The sequence below is a fragment of the Mercenaria mercenaria genome, chromosome 8, assembly GCF_021730395.1.
Source record: "Mercenaria mercenaria strain notata chromosome 8, MADL_Memer_1, whole genome shotgun sequence".
Classification (NCBI taxonomy): domain Eukaryota; kingdom Metazoa; phylum Mollusca; class Bivalvia; order Venerida; family Veneridae; genus Mercenaria; species Mercenaria mercenaria.
Genome location: NC_069368.1, coordinates 23,715,517 through 23,736,451, shown reverse-complemented (window position 1 = coordinate 23,736,451; position 20,935 = coordinate 23,715,517). Strand labels below are relative to the sequence as shown.

Sequence of the window (20,935 nt, the reverse complement as noted above, 5' to 3'; positions counted from 1 at the left end):
TAGAAAGTGATTCTACGACCCCAGGCATTATATATGGAAAATATTTCTGTTTTCCTTGAAGCCGAGAGAGTCTGTCTCTTGCTACTTTTCTCTTCCCTTTTTTTCTCATTGTATGTGATGATTGATAATGTTTAAGTTATTACATTTGTTTTTTATTGGTTCAGTTGTTTACAACTGAAGGGAGGAAAATAAATGGTATTTATATATAAGAATATCTTTGGTCTTGCTGCTCAGAAAAAATTATCATCCGGTTAGATGTCAGCATAAAACTGTTATGTTAATTTTAAGTTAAGTGTTCATGTTCCAGTTACATTTTAAGGACACGTAGTCTAATGTGTGCTTTTAACAGGAAAGAGTAGGAAAAGTAAATGTCATTTGGATAATTTTTTTCTGGATAAGTTCATACATACCTTATTTGCTTTTCGGCATGATATACATGTTATTCAACAGTGTTGTTGTTTGTTTGTTTGACAGAAAAGTGCCAAAATTCAAGTAAAGTTTTATCAGAATTGAAATATTGGTACTTAATACAGAAATGAATTATCTCCCATTAATTGTTAAGAATGCTTTTGTTTCAGTTTGTAACTTCTTCAGAGAGATATTTGGGGATAGACAACATCATTGTTACGCAAAACTAGATTAGTTTGACAGATGTTTCTAGTTCTTAATTATTGAGGTATTCTGTAGTCTAAAATTGTGTGAATATAACATAGAAAGGGCACTCTTAAAATGCCTGAAAACCACTAAGTGGAGATGAAAGTATTTGTTCAAAGCAATATTAATTTCCTTCTATAGATTCTGCTTCGTATTATGTACAGTTGCATCTGTTTAAAATGATTTGCTCTCCTCAAAGTAACATTACTATTCTTGTGTGTCTCACGTTATGTTTCTGAATCATATTTCGAAGGTCAGTTCTGAATTTTGAGGTATGTGACAGGGTCATTTCTTAATGAAAGGCTATGGAAAACATCAATTACTGTCATTATAAGGACTAGGAATGCTCAAATTTGCACTATAGATATTTCTAATATATTTCTAACAGGTACATTTAATTTCATGTTATTCTGATGAAACCTACAATTTTTGGTGTCTGCGTAGAGTAAGCATTGCCTCAGGGAGGGTGGTTGGGGTGTTTGAAGACTGCAATGATCTTTACAATAAATCCTATATTTAGGTCACTGCACATGTCTGGCTGATGTTATAGATCAATGAAGATTTTAAGACATAATTGTGGGTAACTCATGTACTGATAGAGCGGAGGTGGTTATTGATAAAGAGTAGTAGAGGTATGATTAAAAGGAAAAAGTAAGTGTTATTTGAACAAAGTAATTTCAGGAGAAGTTCATGCATATCATATTTGATTTCCTATATGATGATTTTCAGTGCTGGTGTTCGTCTATCAGGCCAAAACAATGCCATAATTAAACCAAAGTGTTATTATATTTGAAGTATTAGAACATTATATATAAGTAATTTACCTCCATTTATTTGTTTAAAATGCTTATAGGTCCATTTTCACTGTTTCAGTGAGGCACATTTGGTCATACAATATCATATATGACCACAAGATTAATACGGCAGATATTTTTAGTTCTGAAATATGTATAAAATGTTGTAATGGCCTAAACAGCGCGATGATAGTATAAACATGACACTCTTGAGAGGCTAGACAGCCATGTATAGCTTATCAAAGCAGTTCTGCTTTATTTGCTCAAGTATAATTCCCGTCATGCACAGTTTCATCGGTTTCATATGTTTGGCTGTTTTTTTTTTCATGATATTACTATTACTGATGTTATGTTTTTGAAAGAATAACATTTCAATGTTCAACTCTCAATTTAGGGGTTGTGACAGGGACATTTTTGATAACGAAATGCTAAAAATAACAGTGACAGAGAAAAAATGATTTTATTATTTTTGAGTTGATAACAGAATCAAACAAATCAAATCAAATCAGCCCATAAGTTTAGTACTACATTTCAGGAATTTGGGCAATCTATTTGGCACTTTCAGTCAATATAAAGACCAAGACTACTAAAAGGTTGCATTATCAATATTTCTAACAGGTTCATGTAATATCATTTGACTCAGGTGATTGTTGTACATATTGATGTCTGTAGAGAGACGGCCTTATTTCAGTTAGTAGAAAATCATTGTGTTCGGCGACATATGTTAAAAACCAATCATTTATTCAGGTCTATGCATATTTTTGACTGGTTATGGATCCATGAAGTAGTTTAAGATTTGATTGTGATGAAATTGCATGCTAATAGATGATAAATGAAAATAAAGGTATGACACTAAAAGTACATACATTAACACATGCATGACTTAAAATATGCCCCAATGACCTCCTACAATACAACGAAAGTATACATGGTGCTAATTTTTGTCTATAATGTATTTAAATGATAATGTTTAAGAAAATATTTTCACTGTTTCTTTGTTCAAGTTATCAATTCAAGATTGGAAGAATATTGAGATTTATCTTTACTCGAATTTATGAAGTGTTTAGGCTTCAGTTTTGAAACTGAAATATATTGTGTGCACTTTTCTTGGATAGTGGGGAAAAGTTAACATTCCCTGTTTGATATTTTTCTTTGTTTTAATACTAAAAAGTTATTTCTGGAGAGGTTCATAATATCTGATTTGCTTTTTTCTGCTTTACTGCTTGATACACATGTTTCATAACTGATTTTCAGTGTTGTTTCTAATATGGGTGACAGAAATATTATAAAATTGTACCAATGTGTTACCAGAATTTAAATATTGGTACCTAATAATATAAATGAATTACCTCCCATTAATTGTTAAGACTACTTATAGTTCAGTTTTTAACTGTTTCGATGTGGTATTTTGGGCTAGACAACATCATTGTGTTGCTAGATTAGCATAGAAATTATTCTTTATTGCAGAAATATGTTCTAAAATAGATATTTAGGTTTCAATTGTGTACAATTGAGTTTAAATAATCGAGATGCTTGACACATTCACCTGGCAATAAAGCATATATCAATAGTAATTTAAGTTTCTACGCAGGAATATGATTCTTTTTATGTGGACTTTCATTTGTTTGAAAAATCATACTAATTATAGATATACGAAATGCCTTTCTAGGTCTCCTGTTTTAATGATTTACATGATATTGGTATTTGTGTGTAATCTCTATCAAAGTATCAAACAATATATATTTCCTAAGTGTCTATTAAATACTTAAGACCCTTTTGGTCATCACCATTGATGTGAAAGTGTTTACAATCTTTTGAGAGGATAAAGAAGCAGCATCCTGCTACAGTTGACTAAAAGAAAATGTTACATACTAAACATCAAATGGAACAAGAGGCTTGAATTTTAGAACAGAGTATAGGAAAACATATGTTGTTTTGATGTGTTTATTTTAAAATGATAATAGTATCGTAATTATATAGTCCCTCTGTGACAGAAATTGCTATCAAATCGTGGCTATTGATTGGATGGAATCCCGTCATAAGCTGATTGGAGAAAAATTGTTATGTTACAGTCATAAAATGTTTGTCACAATCAAGCATCACAACGTTTTCTGTGAAAGTTGTAGTATACAATATGTGCTTGGCTGCATGAATGATTTTCTTAAGGTCAACTTAGAAGACAAGAGACATTTGGCCTCTAAATTCCATTCAACACAGTGGGGTAAAGGAGTATGGGGGTGGGTGGTAGAGGGTATGTGAAAGGGCAATTTCTTAGAATGGAAGTATATGGAACTAACTATCAATAACACGGTTTGTCCTAAAGAGAGCTAAATTTCGATTTCGAATTTACTAAAATAGCTAAAACTGTATCATCTATTATGCTTTTTAAAAATATTTCCTTGCAGATTAAAAGCTTCCTATGTTGTTCAGGAATATAACTATTGGAATTAGAGTGGACGTTAAAGCGGACGTTTTCAGTCAAAATAAAGATCAAGGGTGCACCAAATTTGCATAAAATTATGATACCGGATTACAATAGATAATAGCACTTGTCTCCATTGAAATATGTAATTTTTGATGTCTGCTAGAAGTCAGAATTTTAGTGAGAATACAATGAGAAGGTGTTTAGGGCTGGGTATCTGTATTCTTATTCTTAATAAATCTTTTATTTAGATCCTTTGCCTTGTTTGACATGTTATGGTTTAATGAAGTTCTTTATACAAGATTGTAGGAGTAATTACACTAAAACATATACTGAATACAGACTTTATTATATTTATAAACTTTTGCTCTTTCGCCGCCTGAAAACCGCGGTAGGCTGTTTCTCTTTTTTTATGATGTTTGATACTGTTTAAGTAATTTTAGGTCTTCGTTTTGCTGATTTTATCGCTTAAACTTTCAACTGAAAGCTGGAATGACATGGAAACTTGAATACAAGAATATCCTTAAGCTTGCTGAAAACTTCTCAAGTGTTTAAACAAGGATCAAAGTCCAATCAGTTACTTTCACACAACCACATCCCTCCACACATTTATATTACTTTGAAAACCTATCACCACATTATTTTCCTTGTTACAAATTTAGACATGCAAGTGTTGTATGACTTAGGCCAATAATAACAGTAATGTAGTAAGTGTATGAATAATATGCCTGCAAGCAACCTTTGGTTTACATATTATCGTATTTTGAAATAAAAGAAAATAATTTGTTCATGCAAAAGTGGACGGCCAAACAAAAATAAGAATCAGACTGATGCAAAGCAATTTAAGGCATGGAAAAACCTGGATAAATGTACAAATAGAAACCATATAATTATAACAGTTTTAAACTCTTAGATACTAGTTCAGTAATGAGCAAAGACTTATTAAGAGACACTGTTTTACCAACTATTTTGAAAGACTGTGATTCCTTTCTAAAATCTTCAGTATTTATCGGAGATGTGATACTCTTTGGAAGTTTCTTCTTCCTGGTCCTAATCATATATGCTTGAATCATAAGCGCTTCGGTAAATATACAAAGTATGTATAAGAACCACTAGGGTAATATGCCCAAAATGTGGTTCAAACGGGCTTACACGTATATGAAACTCTCGAATGTCAACATAACTTTGATGCAGACATAAATTCATTTGATAAAAAAAGATTTCTTTCTTTCCCTTCTAACGAATATTTTCGTTTCGGAATTCTGCAAGCCCTGACCCTAGGCAGAGTTCTGTTCGTAGACAGCCTTGCAGGTAAGGATTCATTACACTAGCACAGCATATAGTTACCTATACGTAACATGTACAACTTCAGCGCGCAATAATCCGTTCGCAATTGATGCATTTCCTTTGAGAGTGCATTGCAAGTCTGAGAACATCTAGTGTCATATGGCAACATTCCAGCTTTGATGGTGGAGGAAGATCCCAGGTACCAGGTCTCATCACGAACGGGCTCTGGATATACCCACCAACATTCCGTAAGCCAGATGGATGGCTTCCTCGCATGGAGAATTCAACGCACCGAGTGAGGCTCGAACGAGCATTTTTACGATAGTGCAAAAGAGGTTACTTTTACAATTTGTTGCCATAATACATACATTATTATATAAGCCTCGAGAAGGATCATCTGTTGTATGCAGTATGTTTCGTTAACTAAATCACCATGTGATAAAAATCTAAAGATGCTTTTGTATGAATGATTTGTTAGTGAAAAATATAGTCATCCGTCTTGGCCCCTGTACTGATGTTGTTCTATTTTATATCGCTGTTAAAACATTTTCTGAATCAGAGCATTACAGTTTCACCGAATTTATTTTGATCACGCATCTATATGCTGTCTCGATTAGAAAAGTGACTGATCGTACATCATGTTATATGGGTAGATACCAGAGCATACAAGTAAACAGTACATTTATACGTTTAAGAAAGTAAGGTAATATCTTCAAGGGCGTTCATTTTTTGTCAAACGAGGATAAACCTTAAAGTTCTTCTAGGAACTAGGAAGCTAATCTCATTACATCCCGTTTCTAGGTATCAGAACAAAAAATGACCCATTAAAACACGCATCCCAAGGCCGGTCATTGTTAATGAAAAAGGCAATGTATTTATTTTGTCGGGTTTAACGACGCACCGACACAGTTTAGGTCATATGCGACTTTCCAGCTTTGATGGTGGAGGAAGACCCAGGTGCACCTCCATGCATTATTTCATCACGAGCGGGTACCTGGGTAGAAACACCGACCTTCCGTAAGCCAGCTGGATGGCTTCCTCACATGAAGAATTCAACGCCCCGAGTGAGGCTCGAACCCACATCGATGGGGGGAAGAGGGTGTGGGGGATGGTGGAGGGGGCAAGTAAGTTGAAGTCAGCGACCTTAACCACTCGTCCAGAGAAGACCCTTTGAAAAAGACAAAAGTTTAAAGTACTTCTACGAAAAGCGTTAAACTTGACTATATCATGATTTTAGGTATCTGAACGTAAATTGGCCAACGGTGAACACTCAATGGCTTTATTTTTAGGTAATAATGAAAATTTATATCAATCGCTAAAGTGCTAGCCTGACAATGAATTAATTCTATTAAATATATTGTCAAACTTCACATGACGCTGAAAGAATGTCACCATACCGAAGAATATTCCTCCGGCCACTAATCGATAGCGGTCAGATTTTTTATATAGAAATAAGAAGGGCATGTACACATTTTACTTAATAACAAAATTACTAAAAATAAGAAACCTTAGGTGCAAAAATATTACCAAAGTTCGACATTTGAATCATCACAAGGTTTTTTTAAATTAAATTTTATCTTAATTTTTGATTCATTCTTCACATGAAGTTTAATGCCATCATTTCGTCATTTTTTCCCTTCTTTTTTTCCATATAAAATGTGCAAAAATCTCATACATGCGTTTCTTCAAAGCATTTTTTGTATAAAACTATTGATATGAAAGCTTAGGTGCAAAACATTTCCTACTCTCATTGAATTTATCTTTTGAATGATATTCATTTCATTTTTGTGAAATAAAAATTTGATTCGTTCTCAGACGGTTTATTTCCACTAATTTGGAAGAAAAATTAACTTCAGCGCGAAGTTATTGTTGTAGCATCATATGCAGACGATATTATTATGCCGCGTGAACATGCGGTATTGTGATCAAAAGGTTAAAGTAATGATTTAATCATTTAATGTAAGTTTAAAGATCGGTTTACAACATGGTCACCATTGAAATTGATTTCACGTTATATCACAGACAGAGTCGTAGCTAGATCAAAGTTGACTGCACGCACTAAAAGGGAAATAAGGAGATACAATAACATTTAGAAAATAAAAAAGTAAGTGTAGATACCTAAGAAACATATAGCACACCAAACACAGCCATTGCCATGCATCGCTAAGTAGGCCCGCAATAAATAGAAACTGTAGTGGAAAGATATGATAGAAGGGTTGCTTCCAAACTCTAACAGCAAGTACAATTTATCTCTTGCAAATGGCAAAAATGATAATTGTGCAGAGAAAAGGTATGAGGTGTTGCAGGGAGTGGATAAAAAGCAGAGTCTTAACATGGACGCGCAGCGTACACGCACAAGCACACGCACGCACGCACGCACGCACGCACGTAACCCCCCCCCCCCCCACCGCCCCCACAGACACAAACACACAGAAAAGAGCAAACAAACAAAAACGTAAGCCAGAACAACACATTGGGAAATCTCTCAAGGACGGTCGGTGGCCAAAAACTCAAACAAATTGTCTTTTCCTTTAACTACCTCTGACGAAAATATCTAGATACAGGTATCTGAATTTAAGTTGGTCAAAATTTTAATGATTGAAATAGGATAACATTTTATTTTGGACATATTAATAGAAGTTGAATGACAATCGCATGAAAACAAAATGGAGCACGTATCTCCTATTTCCTTACTAGGACATAATATCTTACAAAAAGGACTTTAAGGCAGATCGTACGATAACATTAAAGAAAATTTTAAGATGTTAGGATATTATTGTTATTTTTCTGAAGAAGGCTTTGAAACTTAGTTAGTGACAGATTATATATTCATATGAGAACACATGAGAATTAGTTGTTCTTGTTTTTTACAAAATATTCCATTGAATATTGAAAAGCGTTTGTCGAGGGGTAACGAAGGTAAAGGGCCTTAGTTATAAAGCTTTATATAAAAGATTGGTAAGTGCGAATTCGTCCGTGGAAGTTGGAAAGCTTTTCTTGCCTAGGCAACACATTCCCGACTCAGACATAAATGTTTTTTTGATTTAGCATTTCAAAATAGTTTAGAAACAAACAAACACCCATGGTATAATGTTCATAATATGACCAAACTTCAATTTTAAAGAAAGGACACTTTATCTATTAAATCCGGAGTTGTCAAACCCCTATTAATAATTAGAAAATATCTCCTAGGTAGGATTTAGAACTTTGTAAATCCTAACTAGGACAGAAATGAATATTGTTACAGGTGTTTACCTCGGAAACCATGCCGCTTTATACCTTTAACAGCAGGACCAGTGACGATGACGGATAAATGGATACATCTCTCAGCCTAGATGCCGCTAGCCCTTATTGGGAGATGCTAAAATTAATTCCGAATTCGTTTATATCATAAGCATTGTCGCCGTATGTACTCTCGTCGTCGGTATACACGTCGACATTCCCAAACTTTAAGTGTCATAGACATCGATCTCGTATTATCTACCGGTATCGCTATCTTGTGCAGCAGTTCTCTATTCGCCGGGATGACTGTTGGCGTCAGCTTAGTCAATATTATTGGTGCTGATATTGTTCTCGGGATGCCAGTGTATTTTACGCATGTGGGACTTGGACGCTTCCATCATATAATGTTATGAAGAATCCAGTTGTATTTTTATAATAATTCAAATTGCAGAAAATTAAAAACCTGTGGGTTGAGTATTTACCCTAATTTCAAAAACTATTCCATTTTGATCGACAGTAAGTGAATATATTTAAAGGTCATTTATAAAACAGCCTTACAAGAAATATCTCCGAAATGTTGGTTACTTTAATAATGTATGTTTACTCAAAATCTATAGACAATTTGTGCCATCTATAAGACTTTGTAGTACATAGCTAATAGTGAAAGATCGGTCCGCGACAATCTGAGCCATTGCTTCAAAATATTACCATATTTGGACGGATGGCAAACGATAAGGGGAAATAAGGAGTCGAACAATGCAAAGATCCTTGCACAACTTACCTCTCTTTATTCAGTATAACACATTACCTGTCAACCAATTACTATTTTAAATTAATGTTTGCTGAGTTAGGTCACTTTTGTTGTGATATTGGCACATAGAACGTACAGTCGGCGCACGCCCATGGTTTGCCATACTGAGGAAGTGGTTACGCAGAAAAATCTCTCTTTGATGGTGAATATTGATGAAGTTTTGAGTGAAAGATCTATTAATGGCATAATTTAATAGAAGATATATCAAATAATAGGTAGTACAATTTGACAGAATATGAATGTCAGAATATGCATGATTTGGATTCAGTTTTGTTATATTTTCTAGTCTTTTGGGATCACAAAGTCCATGCAAGAGATGTGTTATAAAAGGTCGCTAAAACCGCTGCTAGAGGGTGTGAGAGGTGTTGCACATTTCATTAAATCTCATGTATAGACTCAGTCAAACCGAGTCTGCTATTATTCTGCTTGGCTGGATTCTATGCTTCCGTAAGATCTGTTTACAGATTGTATTAACTGTCACAACAGCAATCTTTAAGTGCCGTGTGGCGGCTATAAAAAGTCTCCCCGTACTTGGATTCAGTATTGTTATATTTTCTGATCCTCTGTGATCATAAAGTCCATTAAATAGATGTGTTCTAGAGTTTTGATAAAAAAGGTGATAGTGGGCGTGAGAGGTGCTGCACATTTCATTACCTCTCATGAAAAGATTTAATCAAATCGAGTCAGCTATTGTTCTGCGTGGTTGCATTCTATGCTTCTAAAGGTTCCTTTTAACAGATTTTATCAGTTTTTGGATAGGGCCAGTTTTACCTTTTTGCGGCTTTAGATACTATCTTTATATGCATGTGATTATGTTCAAGATGGTGGAAAAATGAGCTGGTCAACAACATGTTTATTGTCGCTCGAACTTTTCTCTTGAACAGGTTTGTTACGATTTGGGTTTGGAATGCAGGCAAAATAGCAGTATTGCACAGTGTCTATATAGAACATACAGTAAAAATAACTTCAGTCTTGGACAAGTTGACATTAGAAATTTCGCATTTGAACAAATTCAGGAGACTAATTTTGTTACGGTTTCAAAAGTTTTAGAAATGTCCATCCCTTGGTACCATAATGCAAAATTCTAGACGGACCGGACTAAACAACTAAATCTACAAACATCATTCTCTGTACAGTAAAGTATTTCAATGATAAGGAAGTTATATACATCGTATAGCCAGTCCATACAACATGTCTATTTTCAAATATAATATCTTTTTAGATATTACATGTACGCTTATTTAGCTATGCGCATGTCACGAATAAGAAAGCGTTTGGCTATTTAACAAACCGTTGAAAAAGTTTAGATTCTCTTTACTTTCTCATGAATGCAAATATCGTTTCATGTTAGTTGTACAAGAAATACAATTGCAAGAATATTTGAATATGCTTAAGCTGTATTTAATCTGTTCATAGTAAACAGTGTTGTGCTCAAAGTATCCATTCTGAAAGATAATCTGTTATGTATATTAGATTTATTTTTATCCAGCATATTAACCCTTACCCTGCTGTATTTCTAAAATGGTCTGGTCCATCACTCAAGTTGGGCAGTACCACTTATCATTCAGAGGGGTGTCCACAAAATATTTACTGACAGGATAGCGAACAGTGCAGGCCATGATCAGGCTGCACGGATGACAGTTGGACAACTTAAGGTCATTCAAGAATTATGGTATTTTTACAAATTTATCTGCTTATTTGTTTTAACTTTATTATTCAGTCAGTCGTTTTTCATTTTATCTAAAAAAAAAAAAAAGAAAAAAAAAAAGAAATGTCGTACAAAGTAAAACCAAAGTGTGGACTAATCTTAACTTAAATTTACTATAAAAATCAAGTTCTGTGAATACTCCTGCTTTAATTCAATAATTTTGACCACCTACGTCACTGTTATGTCACTGTGAATGTTATTAGATACTTGCATTTTACATATTTTATATGCAAATTATGTATAATTACCATCATGGAAACAAAAATACAAGTACAATACAGTTTTTCTAAGGTGGGTCTTTAAAATCTTCTTAGTGTTGTACTTAGTGTTGTAGTCTTGCACTTAGTGTTGTAGTCTTGCACTTAGTGTTGTACTTAGTGTTGTAGTCTTGCACTTAGTGTTGTACTTAGTGTTGTAGTCTTGCACTTAGTGTTGTACTTAGTGTTGTAGTCTTGTACTTAGTGTTGTACAATAAGTAACCGCCACGATCAGCGAAAAACCCAACAAACACATATCTGCTCGCTAGCTCAGACTGAAAAAAAATTCACAAAAAAGTTTATCACACATGGAGAGATACATCAAAAACGAGCCTCAAGTACAGCATATATTTTCACTGGTTAAATTGCTGTTGATACAATATCGGCGCATTGCGTCTCCCGGTTAGGCTGGAAAAAAAATCGCGCATAACTTGGATGATACTAGTCTATGCCAAAAAATGTCACGCGACGCAATTTTAATGAAATATGAAACTGATTTACATAGTCATAAAGTAAGCTGATATATATAATACGAGAAAAAAACTATAAATTTCTTCTTGGAAGCAAATTTTGTTACATCATGCTTCTAGCTATCAAGGATATAATGGCTTATATGGGTAAACATTCAAGGGCATTCATTTTTATGTTAGAAGGAAAACTGTTAGTACTTCTGCGAAGAACGCCCGTAAATGGATCAACTGCATGTACATTCAGTTATTAAGGAGGACAATGTTTAAAGTACAATGAGAGGAAGAAAGTTGGTGAAAATAATGATGATCATGATAATAATATTAAATGCCCAGTATCGTTTCTGTAGCCACGAATATAAATATGACCGCTTTTGGAAATAATTAAAATTTCTTTGAACACACACACAGTCCAGTTTTTGAAATGACTGTTCAGTAAAATTGAAAAGTGTAACTAGTTTTGAATTCCCAAACGGTATTCCAACTACCTTGTATATTATTTAACTAACACACATGTATATATATAAATCAAGCTTTCCGTGTCTAAACACTGACATACATATATATATTTGCTTGACAGCAAATGTTCATGACATCATTTACTTTGACATTGTGTAAAAGAAACTGCATTTGCAGCAAAGTTATGATGAATTTATCAGTAACAATATTACAGGAATTCATGTTTATGCCTAAAGAGAAATATACTCGCGCCTCACTTCAACATTGACCTACTGGGTTGAATTAACAGCTTTTGCAGCGAAGTTGTCACGGGATTGAGATTCTGCAAATAAATCGATGGAAGGAACAACAACAAAAACTGTTTTTTTATACTATTTTAACGCACTTCTGTTATTTCAGCGACCTTCACGGTTTGTATTCGAGGGCGTTTCTGTTAATTAAATGCGGAAAGCATTTTCAAGTACATCTGAGAAAAACGTTTAGTTGCATCATAATTCTTGGAATTAAAACGTAAATAGGCCATCAGTTTATATTCAGGGCCGTTTAGATTTTATTTATGTAAGGTGGAAACTTTATAAATTACTTCCGTTTCTAGGTAACTGAAGTTTATTCGGTCATACCTGTAATGATTTTACATAAACAGAATAACAAACTTAGCCGTGGATATGGTTACGTTCCTTGACATATATACAAACTGAATACAATGTACAGACAGTTTCAATTTCAGTAATACACTGTTTTTATCACATAAAGAGCACATATAAAAAGGTCATTCTGACTGTCAAGCAAATACGAATATTAAAAGGAAGTACATTTTACAAAACAATACGGCAACTTAAACATAGCTTTTTACATGCTTCAGTGTTGTTGTTAATCTGTTTGACAGAAAAATGGACGCACAATCACAAAGTATTTCACTTCTTTGTATTATGGGATTATGTCAACCCTTTGCGCAGAGCATTGAACCTATCACTTTCGTTCAATATGATAGCTTGTGAAATTTTTCAGTCCTCATGGGCTTGAGGTAGTGCTAAACATTTTATTAAGCATATTGAATCAGGTTCACGAACGTGCTTTTCATTAAGCTCATCTACTATTTCTTCTTGTGGAATAATGATACATGGTTTAGGACTTTTCGCATATTTTGCCATAATGGCAGGGTTCCTAATAAGTAGACAATACCCCTTATGAAGTTATCTCTATATCTTGTGTTGTACAGTGTGACAGTATGTTAAAATTCATACAGTTTTACCTAAACAAGCGTTTATTTTCGACAGGAATTTCTATAAACAATTACTTAAAACCTGCCTCGCGTAGACCTATAAAAAGGGGGGCAACAGTTCTAGGATATGCATGAATGGTAAAACGAACCTATGTTCATCATTATGAAAGAGAAACACCTTTTCTCTCACTTCAAACTAAAATCATGAGGTAAATGTTATGCAGCTGTGGTTTGTCGGCGTATGTAAACATGCACGGGATATTCTAAATATCCAGTTGTAGCTTTGCCAAAAATAAAACTGTTTGTCATACAAATACCAGAACTTGAGAAGGTCTAATTTCACAGGTATTTTCGTTAACGGTTAACATGTTATAAATGTCAAAGAATAAACAAAAAAATAGTCACGTTTCACTCATAACGAAACTAGCTGCATCACTCGACCACTTTACCATACGTTTGGCTTATGTTCACTATATTATTGAAAACTATAATACAAAGGTTCACAATTTTCATCTCGCCAACCGGTAAATCTTTTGTCAAAATTTACGCAGATATAAGACAATATAAGTGTGTGCAAAGCTGCAATTTCAATGTCTTCCCCTATCATATTATGTTTGGATGTCAGATTATGTATCATTAATGACGTATGCGGATAACTTCTATTTTGAATTCATAGTTTTGAATTATTAACAGAGTATTTTCACAAAATCTTGGATTGTGTATATATATAATGACTTTCGGAAAACTATTAAAACGATTAGAAAATGATACTTGTGTTTGATTAAGAAATGCATTCAACTGTAATTTTCACAATAAAAATCATAAGCGGACCAACAATGGTGTCTCCAACTTGCTTGTCTCGAGATTCCGAGAATTCTCCACGAAATTTTCAAATTCCGCCAATATATTAAGTCAAAGGATAGGGTCGCTTATGCCTTAGATGTTAAACCTTATTTGGAAAAAATGAATTTGACATCTTGCTACTTAAGTTTTGTCCAGTTAGTTCAGTCAAACTCCTATGATTAGTATAAAACAATTGACTACATCCAAGAGTGATCCTGCGCTGAAAATATAAAATAAATGAATAACTGAAAAATATGCGTTTCAAATCAAAATGTATAAAATATATATGTCTTGATTACATGTACACGTTTTTTTCCGGCTAGGGCAACACATTTAGCGAAAACACCTGGATCTAGTTCGTGAAATTGAATTTATGTTATGTCAAAGTAAAACACTCAGTCTCCAGGGGTCATCTAAGAAACATTTGAATAAAACGATTTAAAAATTAAAGCAATTGGTGGCCCCTATGTGGAATCAAGAGGAACCACATGGAAACGTTTGAAAGGGGACTATCCAGAAAACAAGCATTCATCAAATTGCGACCAGTGCGACGGACGGACGAACGGCGAGTGATCACAATAGCTCACCTTCCTCAAGTTGTGTTCTGACAAGCTCAAAAGAGGAAGTAAATGTACACGGACATTTCTCACTAGACCCCTTAATTTCAAATATGTCTTGAGTAAGATAACTGCTTTAAATAAATGCTCAACACACAAATGATGTTGGAAAAGTACTGTGCAACGAATTACACGTGCGAAATGAGTTATCTTGCACTTGGTCTCAATGACGGTGTCATTAGATAAGCATAAATAAAATTTGTACTGCACTGAAGTATAAGTCAGAAAAACAATTAAAAATATTTCAATTATGCTGCCAGAGTAGATGCAAACACTTAAGATGGCTAAATCCCAAAATGCTAGCAGAATGGTATGTTAAGTAACTAACTGACCTTTTCTAATTATTAGGTCTTAACATGATCCAGATACATTTTTGTCTCGAAAAAAAAAAGTACTTCAAAACAGTTCATTTTTGCACGAATGGTCGACCACTTCTTTCTACGGCAGCTTGACAATTTTTGAGAATATTCTAGGAACAAATACAGTACGGTTAAACATCTATCGGGCAGAAAAAATTGTTGGTAAATGTGTAGGTAAACACATGTTGTTGTTAAGAAGTTATTTTACGATTTTTTATCTCTTTTTCTTTCATGCCGATTTCATAAAACCATTGTGTTCATTTTTTCAATAGTTGTTTCCCTTAGATTTAATTGCAAATGACAGTCTGTGGTGAGTACATGGAACAAATAATTAAATCAACGAAACATTTACTTATAATTTTTGGTTTTAGGGCTCGGTCATTTTTGCAAATACATAAAAATGTTTACGTTTTACGAAATAAGACTATATAATTCTATCAAAATTTTTGAGCTATCCAGAAGTGTGAGCCCTTCCTAGAGCCCCTTACCGTATTCTTAGGCATATTCCAATAAAATGACAATTCTGTAGTATTATGATTAACATGTTTTATTTGATGTTCAATTTTTCGTATAAAACTACGCTTTCTTCAGATGATTTTGTTTTGTTTATACAACCTGAACCTATATCTTAAACAATAAACGTTAACTTGTAACTGGAGGGATATTGTTACGGATTGATTATCTTACCATTTGTGATCCGTTTTAATTATGATTCAACTATTTAACTCTTTTTACAATTGTATTTTCAGGAATCTGTGTTTTGCACGTTTTGTATTATTCATAAAAATGCTAGATTTCCATTTTAACATATCCAAATACGAAGTCATTGACAAGCTTAAAACATATATACCAAAGGTCTGAATTAGTGTTGCCTGTTCTCTTTGTAGAAAAATAGAGCTTAGATATCACTTTGTATAATCACCAGTACGGTACATTAAAAATGAAAATGGATTATAATAGTGTATTTTTCAAAATGTTTGTAGTATTTTGCCTTTCACAAAGATCCAAAATGGAATCCAATAAATGCATATTTCATATGTCAGATTTTAGTTAAATTGTGACCTCTTTTGCAACCGTTTACACATGCGCTCTGCTACAAATTGCTATTATAATTATATGATAAAACAATTTATTCAAATGGATTAAACACGTGATAACACTTTTTTCTTAACCGGTGATTTTCCCAACCGTCCCAATATCATAAATGCTGTCATGCGCTATGAGCAATACCGCCATGCACTTCCACACATGCGCAATAAACAATAACGTCAATCACATTGACACATGCGCAGTGAAAGAATTTAAGCTATATATTTCGCACAGGCGCAGTCAAACTTCATTGTGAGATCTACAAGTTAACATGGCAGCAATGAGCCCTGGACATACAGGCAAATGAAGGGAGAAACCACGGGTAAGTACCAGTTTATTTATTATCACTATTTGATCAAATGTTTATAAAATATACTATAGGATATATTAGTATCAAATTTATTTACCTTGTATGTTTTAAATCGTTTCTTACCAAAGTATGAACTAATTGAGCGCTATATTTTACGGAAATTATATATAACTTAAGAATTGCGACATTTGCATAGTTACCGTAACTTGAGTAAAAAGGTCTATAGATATCAAAATATAATTAAGTATTAAATTACTTAAAGGTACTGGCCTCCAGATGTTGGCTAGAATTATCTTTCTTTAAATTGAAGTTTACTTATATTATGAACATTAGAATATGAGGTTTTTAGCCTATCTTGAAAATTCCAAATTAAGAAAAGAAAAAACAGATACTCGCGTCGGGAATAGAACCCGAGCCACTGCGGAAGTAAAATCTTTTACACTGTCTTTACCAATATCACCACTTTGTAAAAATTAGTAAAAAAAACTTACATGCATTTCCATAACATATATTCTATCAGTGATTAAGTTTCAGACCTTTCTTAAGTAATATAGCATTAATTTCTGATACCTACTCTTTTTCCTTTTCTTTGTTGTCGTACGATCTGGAAGCCAGTGCCATTGAATATTCAGAAATCAAACTGCGTTACATATATAACTGCATTACATTCTATGCTTTTATACAGAGACTGATAGTCACACATTTTTGTCAGATGGATCTTTTTTCTCACATATGAGCATTTACCTAAATCGAAGAGTTCTAGACTCTCTACCATCTTAATGAGACAATATTTGACCAGGCATATACACCAGTTTATCATATTTTAAATACATTGTTATGCTGAGTATACAAAATCCCTGTCATCATTGCTTGTAGTAGTTTTACAATTTTGGATCTTAGGACGCCAAACGTTCTAAAGCTCTGTTATATTGGCTAAAGAGGTTGGTAACAACGAATTTAACTTCAAAGCACTGACATTTAGATCGAAGGGTAACAAACAATATATTTCTTATTAGAAAAACAATGCTATAAATCAAAAGAAGGCATGGAAACTTAGTTACTGACAAATTATGTAAAGGAGAAAAGCCGAAAAATGTCCATTATCATTATGTGAAAAAAATGGACAAATCGAGGCGCAACGCGCCGAGATTGTCCATTCTTTCACATAATGGATAGTTTAAGGCTTTTCTCTAACTTAAAACACGGTCCTCACGAAAACATCAAGATTGTCGTGATATAATATAATGTCTCTAACATTGTCCTTTTTGAGACAGAGGCAATTCATTGATTTGTGTCTCTGTGCTAAGTAAAAATACCAAGTCAAATAGAGTTTAAATTAGATTGCATATAAATATTTATTGCAATTATTTTTTTTAAACACTAATGATATTCAGTGTTGATAAGTAGGAAAGTTTCGAACAATTTCGTTTTATCTTATTTATGAATGATTTGAAGTACCTTTACAAAAAGTAAAATTAACTTGGTCGTATGATGTATGTATTAATAGTTGTCCATGCTTTGTTCGTGCTGAGTTTGCAGTTTTATATAGAACAGAACAGAACAGAACAGAACAGAACAGAACAGAATTTATTGATTTAAGCATACAAGCTCATCATCATAACATCAATATGACAGTCACAATAAATCATGTATAATTCATAAATATAGGTAAATGTAATAATTACAATCACATTCAAAATGATAATAAATAATACAAATCGAGAGTGATCATATAAAGAACAAACATAAGTCAAGCGTTCTTACGTATTCAAAGTATCATTTCTGAGTTTAAAGCTTTTGATACAATATAGTGCCAGTTTTGTCAACAAACTTTTGTTTTCTGAGTTTAACAAAGATACCAATTTGTACATACTAGGTCGAGTCGTATAAAACCTCGGAATATACATATTCTAATCTGGGTATACAATGGACATTCTAATATGAAGTGATACTCATCTTCCAAAGCATTTAAGTTGCATAAAATACATATTCGTTGGTTCCTTTCTATATTTCTATGGCGCCCAGTTTCAATATTTAAGTTATGAGAATTTAATCTTATTTTGCAATAATATTTCTAAACTTTGGGATTTCTATAATATTTAAGTGATAAGCACGGGATATGCCAGTACTGATATGTCTATAAAGAAACAATGAAGAACAAGCTTCCACTCCAACGTGCCATTCTGTTTGATATATATCTTTCAGTCGAGTATTAAACAAAGGTATAAAGACATTCATATTAACTGATTCTGGAAATAACCACACATCTGTAAACCCTGAGGTTTGCAAAATATTTCGTACCTTTGACGACCAATTTGTAACATTATGGTCGGAAAGTATTTCCATTCTTTGTTTATCTACAATAGTTTTTATGATACAATTATTTTGTTTGCAACCATATAGTTTCAACCAGTATTTTATAATTCTAGTCAAACGATTAACATATAGTGGAAATCTACCTAGTTCAGCATATAAAGACAATGTATTAGTTGTTCTTTTTACATTTAACAGCCATTTGCAAAATTTTCTATGGATGCGTTCTATGTTGTCTGCTTTTAAAAATCCCCATATTTCACAACCATAGTTTAATACAGATAAAACATATGAATCAAACAAGTTAAACATTATATTTACAGGTACTTCCATATTTCTAGTAACACTAAATAGAGAAATCATAGCGCGTAGACCTTTTCCTGCTAATGTTCTCGTGGCATGAATAAAAGACCAAACGCTTGAAAAAAAAAACCCTAAATAACTGAAAGTACTAACAATTTCTATTTCCCTACCAGCATAATACCATTTATATAAATGACGGGTCCAGGTGAAGTGAAGACGTTCTAAAATGTATGTATGTATTTTATATCATTATAACAACATCGTTCTTATCTCGTAATTACTAGATATTCTATCAATTTTATTATAAGAAAATTACCCGTATTACATGGGATCTTTATTAGTAATGACTCGTATCTAGTTTTTACGAGAAAATATTTCGTGATTACAATAAATAACATCGTTATTGCAAGAAAATTGTATTGTTAAATTAGGATCATTACGACCAAATTTTCTTTTAATACCGAAACGCCGAAACGTACAGTAAAACTTAGGGAACTTAACGCTTGTTGCTGTTGTTTTTTTTGTCTTTGTAGTAGAAAGGTAAAATTGCACATGTCTGTGTAGGACTGCAACAAATGTCAGTTATGGCAAACATTTAACCAAGTTTACAAGAACACTGCATGAAAAAGATAGGTCTGAGCATTTGAAAAAAGAAAAGAAAATTATGTTTTATCTCGACTATTCAAAGAATATGTGGAGCTATTGGATTCCAGTCTGTTTAATTCTACCCATTGTTTTCTCGTTTAGGGCCCAGCCATTATTTTATCTGGTGACCATACGCCGCTTCTCATGAAATTGCACTCTGTGCATCATTGAAGGTTCCATGTGCACCGTCGTATGAATACATCTACGGATGTCTCTAAATTACATTCTGGTATTTATAACATGTGTAAATGTTAAAACCCGAGACTAGCGGACGTGGACAACTTGCATTTCCACTCCCGTCTACGAACAGGTCCAGTCAAACATTTTCGTTTATGTCGTGTTGGGCGACCTGTGGTTTTCCACTTTTTTGTTTCATGTATTAGTCTGCGTCCGCGTCCCGATTTGTTTTGTATGTAAGCACTTATGGGAAGAGATTGAAACTTCACACACTTATTCATTGTGATAATTTGACTTACACTGCACAGGTTCCATAACTCTATTTTGCTTTTGTATAAAATTATGCTCCTTTTACGACTTTAGGAATTTTTTACTAAAGTTCTATTTATAAGCTGGTACTTCAGTACCTACTGATGGAAATGGACTGAAACGTCACACACTTGTTCACTGTGATGATTTGATATGCAGTGCTTAGGTGTCATAACTCTACTTTGCGGTTTTACAAAATTATGCCATTTTTTTTCGATTAAGTTGTTGTTGGTTATATTTTTGTATGTAAGCTGGTATGTCAGTAACCACTAATGAGAATGGATTGAAACTTGCACAATTGTCCATTGTCATGAGCTGATATGCATTGCAAAGGTTTCATAACCCTTTTTGCAATTATACAAAATTATGCCCCCTTTTCGACTCTAATATTCATTCAATTGACAAGGCTATTGAATGGGCGAGCGTCGCTGTCCTCCGACAGCTCTTGTTTTCACATTAATTTGCCTATTTTCGTCTGTTTTCTACTAAAAATGCCATACCAGGTTTATATCTGCATTAATTTTCTGTTGCAATTTCGGAGTACAGATAGAAGACTTTATTACTTTCTAACAGTTGAAGATTTAAACTAACATTTGGTAACTACTTTTGGCACATTGTTTGATTTTCATTTGACTGATAATTTGTGGAGCGATTTGGGTTAAAATCA

The 20,935-nt window shown here is 33.4% G+C and overlaps 1 protein-coding gene across 5 annotated transcripts in view; it reads left to right on the top strand.

Annotated features, from left to right (window-relative positions):
• Nucleotides 1-16,417: 16,417 nt before the first annotated feature.
• LOC128558976 (uncharacterized) overlaps nucleotides 16,418-20,935 on the top strand; it is a 36,800-nt gene continuing 32,282 nt past the window's right edge. For 2 of the 5 annotated variants that reach the window (XR_008371995.1, XM_053549541.1), the window contains exon 1: nucleotides 16,447-16,533. Coding sequence is in view for 1 of the 5 variants with exons in the window: in XM_053549541.1 (XP_053405516.1) it covers nucleotides 16,515-16,533 (19 nt within the window). In the remaining 4 variants the exon portion in view is untranslated. Of the gene's footprint in view, nucleotides 16,534-20,935 lie in introns of all 5 variants that reach the window. The other 3 variants (XM_053549542.1, XM_053549544.1, XM_053549543.1) reach the window with 3 other exon arrangements.